We start from the raw sequence: 6,480 nt of genomic DNA, 5'->3' as shown, positions 1-6,480 counted from the left end.
TATAACTGCAGTATCACATTCGGTGGCTGGTGATTTTCCTCTTTACTAATAGATGTATTTTACATTTATATTGATATATAAAGATTCTTTAATTCACTATAAACATAAGTCAGATAGCATCGGGTCATATTTTATTAAAGATGATAAATAAAAGACAAAAACTAAAACAATTCAAGCCCAGCTTACAATATATGGCATATAAATACAATATACACTGCCTTATCTATTACAAATCCTAAGATAAATCTAACAAGGCAATGAGCCGTGGCATAGAACTAGATCATCATAACACTTACAGACACTATACAACTCATTGAAGTACAGCAATACAGAAAATGTTATGCCCATTATCATTGAAATACAACCCAAATAATGTGACAAAACGGTTTTGTTATTATATTACATGTATTACCAATATTATACATAATGGAAATTGTATGATAAATGAATCATGCTATGACAACTACCCATCCAAAAATGTTTATTTGTATAACAATTGCTTCCCTTTGCCCGTCTTTCTCAACATTAAAAGAGAAATTGGTATTATCTTTCCCCTTCTTCCCTTTGACTGATTTATTTTTAATCACTAAAACCAAAGACATTCCCAAGTGCTTATTAACTACTGGCACATTTCACTAACAGTGTAAATATTCATTAAAACCTTCCCATCTTATTAAGTTAATGTACAGAATCCTTGCCTTGGTCTTTGAATAGCTTACAAAAGCTTTGTGAAAATTGAAGGATATTTGAGCAGGTTATATTCCAACAGACGGTTGCCCTTTACCGTAAGATGTCCCATCAAAATTAGATGCATGCATGACAAATTATAGGTTTACAGATTTCATACAAGTATGACCATTATTACCTGTTTTCTTACAAAAAATAAATACACATTAAAATATCAAAGCATTTAAAATCATATTTATACCATTTAAAAGATTATAATCATGAAAATTTACACAGCTATATTGTCCTTGATGAAGGACATGAAATTACAAAATAAAACAACATGATCAAATATATAAAAAACATAAGCAAAAATGTTCATGATGACTACTGCCGCACAACGATACAGTAATGTTTAGACTAGATATGGGTATAAAAAAAAACTAACATCACCCTATTGATGGAAGTAGACGAAAAACATACCTGTGTGATACTACTGAGTAATGATTACATAAAGGCAGGCAGTAATGTACCTATAGACTGGCCAAGGGATCACACATTGTATGTGTCTTCACCCTCAAAATCCTCGTACATTTATAATGAACTTCTTGTTCTGAGATAAAACTTTCCAAAGTAGGAATAATAGATATATCTAGATAGCCTAACATGTTTCCCAATTCACTTAATACATATATCTCTCAGATCAATGGACCTAGGTACACACATATCTCTCAGATCAATGGACCTAGGTACACATATCTCTCAGATCAATGGACCTAGGTACACGCATATCACTCAGATCAATGGACCTAGGTACACACATATCACTCAGATCAATGGACCTAGGTTCATAGGTTGCGCAAAATTAAATAATGTGTAAACATTATTAGCATGATTCATAATCCCTGTGAATGTGTTTACTTGTTTGCCGCCAAAAAATGGAGACAAAACAAGAAATCAATTTTGTATTTTTTGTACAATGAATTCCATTAAGCAAATTTGTCAGTCTGCATTTTAATCTTATTCAGAAATATATTATTTTATTGTCATTTGCAAATTTGTTGCAGCCGTGTGACCAATTTAATTTGGAAGACGCTTTCTTAAATATATTGATCGGTAGGAAGTGAAGCAACTGTAGCATGTCAGCACACGTCACACAAAACTTACTTCCTGCGAGATAGCTCCAATCAGAACAACTGTAGCATGTCAGCACCTGTCTTACAAAACTTACTTCCTGTGAGATAGCTCCAATCAGAACAACTGTGGCATGCAGCACACGTCACACAAATCTTACTTCCTGTGAGATAGCTCCGATCAGAACAAATGTGGCATGCAGCACACGTCACACAAAACTTACTTCCTGTGAGATAGCTCCGATCAGGACAAATGTGGCATGCAGCGCACGTCACACAAAACTTACTTCCTGTGAGATAGCTCCGATCAGAACAACTTTGGCCTGCAGCACACGTCACACAAAACTTACTTCCTGTGAGATAGCTCCGATCAGAACAACTGTGGCATGCAGCACATGTCACACAAAACTTACTTCCTGTGAGATAGCCCCGATCAGAATAACTGTAGTATGTCAGCACACGTCACACAAAACTTACTTCCTGTGAGATAGCTCCGATCAGAACAACTGTAGCATGTCAGCACACGTCACACAAAACTTACTTCCTGTGAGATAGCTCCGATCAGAACAAATGTGGCATGCAGCACACGTCACACAAAACTTACTTCCTGTGAGATAGCCCCGATCAGAATAACTGCAAAATACTAGCCCCACAAAACTACACAATATGTGACCAGGAACATTTGGTTAGTATGTAACACTTGGGATACATTATGCAGAATGTTATACATATGTGGAAATAGTATGTTATATTATATAGAAATGGTATGTTATATAGAAATGGTATGTTATATTATATAGAAAAGGTATGTTATATAGAAATGGTATGTTTTAAAGAAATATTATGTTATAAAGAAATATAAAGAAATATTATGTTATGTAAAAATATTACTAAAGTATGTTATGTAGAAATAATATGTTACATAGAAAATAGAAATAGAAGTTACATAGAAATAGTACTTACATAGAAATAGTACTTACATAGAAATGGCATCTATCTAGACATTGTGAATTCAACCTTTTTAGAGTTTGTACTAAAAGACTGAGATCAGAAATCAGTTTTAAGTAAAAATGTTACTTTGTTGCATTAAACCCCTTAAGTCTTTGTCTACGTCCATCTGGTAAATGTTTTAGTTTTAAGTATCGGTGACTTTTCACCAAACTTTAATCAGTTCATACATCTCACCATTAAACGTTCTAGAATAAAGCTGATGAGGCGGTCTCTATCAGGCTAACAAAACTGAGCTGACATGGAGTACAACAGATTTATGTACAAGATATAAACAACTACACAAAATACTGATAGGTGTACGCTACCTAAGGGTGAGTATCATACTGGATATCATACGGGATATCATACTGGATATCATACTGGATATCATACGGGATATATCATACCGAGATATCATACTGGATATATCATACGGGATATATCATACCGAGATATCATACTGGATATATCATACGGGATATCATACGGGATATATCATACAGGATATCATACTGGATATCATACTGGATATCATACTGGATATCATACGGGATATATCATACTGAGATATCATACTGGATATATCATACTGAGATATCATACTGGATATATCATACGGGATATATCATACCGAGATATCATACTGGATATATCATACGGGATATCATACTGGATATCATACTGGATATATCATACTGGATATCATACTGGATATCATACAGGATATATCATACTGGATATATCATACTGGATATATCATACCGAGATATCATACTGGATATATCATACCGAGATATCATACTGGATATCATACGGGATATATCATACCGAGATACATTTGAATGTACAACCAGAGGCCTTTCTACAGAGATGAAGATCATTTTCTGTTAAACCTTATTACTTTTAGTATTTACTGAACAGTTGGCTATTTTGATGGGGAAAATTTAACTTGTTTTAACAATTGAAACTATACTTGAAATAGTTTTTCTTCTCAATAAGACTATTTTATCAAGAGGACAAGGATACAGCCCAAATATATTAAAATCACAAGTATGACTTCTGCTCAAGTTCATAGAAAACATTTTTTGATCCTACCAGTACTTGACTGTTAATGACTGTTTTATTCACTGTGCATGTTCTTTTATTTTCATTTTTGTTCATGTTTAAACTATGGTCGTTAAGGCTGAACTTTGTATACATACTCAAAATATGATGCAGCATATGTTCTCATCAAAATTAGATAACTTTGATTCATGAACATTCGATTTAACTACATGCGTATGTTTTCAGAAAATAATATCTCAAACATTGATTGCTATGCAGCAGGTTGAACCTTGGGGTGGTCCTGTGCTTAGACTGGTGAACACAGGACAGACGATGGTTGATACATCATGAAAAAGCTTATTTGAGCATGTTTATAAGGTTGAACCTGATGCAATAATAAGAGCCTCAATCTCAGTTGATAGTTAAACTCAACATAAATAATAGTTTAACTACATGTCTATACTCACACACACACATCGATCTATCACAAATACCATCCTAGCAGTGATCAAATGTCACCATGTATTATGTAATACTGACATGCTTGGTACGTACAAAGTTCACTCTGTGACAACACTTTTTGTTTGTCTTAAGGTTACTCTGGAAGTGTAATGTGTGAGTATCTAGCAGAGTTTTGGACTTGTAAATCTGGAACCCGTAGGCTCCAATTCTTTTGAGTTCACTGAATCTCCGACGGATATTATGTGAGGGCTTTACACTGTGTTCATTCCAAACATCAACATCTACTATCAGTTGATTTACACTCTGAAATGAAAATAAAAGATTGAAAATATTATTTAAGTTGGACTTAAACATCACTGATATTGACATAAGCAGTAGATAGATTTACTAAGCCATTCCATTCCATCAAATGTTGGTTCTTATAGTGTTAGAATTAATTAGACAACCTTAGAACTACATCTGATATTGAGGCAATAAAAATACCAAATGATAAATACAGATAATTAGAAGTTTTTGTTTTTTATACAAAAAGTTAACTGCTCCTTTAAAAGTACTTGTATTTACAACTTAACCGTGATGACATCTTGATTTCACTGATATGATGAGACCCTTAGCACAAGATGGGGTACCTGAACATGTCCAGAATCCAGGAGAGGTCCGATTAGGTCCCACAATAGCTCAGGCATGTCCAGGTACAGGATGTTAGAACTGCCTGTGTGGAGGTGCTTGTCCAACGCCTCAATCAGTGTGGTGTGGTGGGTCATCGAGGGCAACAGGGACCTACCACAAAACATGTCAGTTGTAATATAATATCTATCGAAATCATCAGGTTTCCAATGCAGAACATTCCTGTACCTGTAACACAGTGCACTACTGACTGATCACATATCCAGGTTTTTGACTTACTAATGCAAATTTCTTACCCTTTAACGTTTACGAAGTATTCATGGATGTTAAAGTTGTAAGTAGATGGTTGAGTCTCCAGCACCACAGCATGACACTGACCTTTGGACAGACTGGACACTGTAAAGCTTGTACCTTTGTTCCTACAACACAATCCAATCAGGTGTCATCTCACTTGTTCCTATTTACATACACCTGTCATGACCGATAACACCTCAACAATGTTATGTCTTAACTTGTTACATGAACTATATTTTAGGAGTGTTACACTATGCCTACAAACTCCAGTTAGGACTTACCGTACAATAATGATGTTACAAGGCTTATGCAGGTATCCTTCATTTAAACAGATGTCCAGTGGCAAAGTGTTAGTCAGTCCAATGTCCAAATTATCTGAGCAGGATGCCTCTTCATTGTCCAGGTAGTCCACAAGACGCTCTGCTTCAGACTCCTCTGATCCTGGTTACAGGAAATATTTAACATGTGAGTAGTAGACACAGTACATAGGGTTAGTATGGTTGTAACATTTGTAATTCTAAATAAAAATAACTGCAGCTCTTTTATTCTGTGGTTTTATCTTAACCCAAACTTTGAAAGTAGCCCACAAATATGACATGTATTCCCAGTTTCATTGAAGTGAAACATTTTAAAGAAACTGATTGATAACCTTCAATGAAAGAGGGGGCTCCACTGTAAGATTGCAAATCAAACTACAGTGTTTTAAGATGAGTCACATCAAATGATGTTCCTAGGAATACCCTTTCCCTAGATAAGAGCCTTGTCCTTGAGCAAAGCAACATACAAAATGTCCTAGATAGGATAGTAGAGCATATATATGACAATCTGGACAAAGCAGTATACTTAATGTCCTGGACCAGTGGATAGAGTTTGAAGGCTGAAGGGCAACTGAACTTACTTAATAATTTGGGTAGAGGCCTATAGCATTAGATTCCAAAGGTCAGGGAATGAACTTACCCAATATTATCTTGGATGGGAGGAGAGTATGATTTTTCAATGAAAACATCAGGATTAGTGAACACACTTACCATCCTGGGCTGGAGGGTAGAATATGAAGGCTCTTGGTCCAGGATCCCTGACCCATGACATGTAATAAACACAGGATTAGTGAACACACTTACCATCCTGGGCTGGAGGGTAGAGTATGAAGGCTCTTGGTCAAGGATCCCTGGCCCATGACATGTAATAAACACAGGATTAGTGAACACACTTACCATCCTGGGCTGGAGGGTAGAGTATGAAGGCTCTTGGTCCAGGATCCCTG

At 35.4% G+C, this 6,480-nt stretch overlaps 1 protein-coding gene across 1 annotated transcript in view; it reads right to left on the bottom strand.

The window, feature by feature from the left end:
- Window positions 1-3,548: 3,548 nt before the first annotated feature.
- LOC110459587 overlaps window positions 3,549-6,480 on the bottom strand; it is a 7,257-nt gene continuing 4,325 nt past the window's right edge. The window contains exons 4-8 of the mRNA XM_021511916.1: window positions 6,245-6,322; window positions 5,498-5,657; window positions 5,219-5,341; window positions 4,925-5,075; window positions 3,549-4,598 (exon numbers count right to left, since the gene is read on the bottom strand). Coding sequence (XP_021367591.1) covers window positions 4,359-4,598; window positions 4,925-5,075; window positions 5,219-5,341; window positions 5,498-5,657; window positions 6,245-6,322 — 752 coding nt within the window. The 3' untranslated portion in view covers window positions 3,549-4,358. The remainder of the gene's footprint in view (window positions 4,599-4,924; window positions 5,076-5,218; window positions 5,342-5,497; window positions 5,658-6,244; window positions 6,323-6,480) is intronic.

Source organism: Mizuhopecten yessoensis, unplaced genomic scaffold (genome assembly GCF_002113885.1).
Source record: "Mizuhopecten yessoensis strain PY_sf001 unplaced genomic scaffold, ASM211388v2 scaffold10131, whole genome shotgun sequence".
NCBI lineage: Eukaryota > Metazoa > Mollusca > Bivalvia > Pectinida > Pectinidae > Mizuhopecten > Mizuhopecten yessoensis.
Note: the sequence above shows the minus strand (reverse complement) of the source record. Positions and strands in the feature narration are given on the sequence as shown.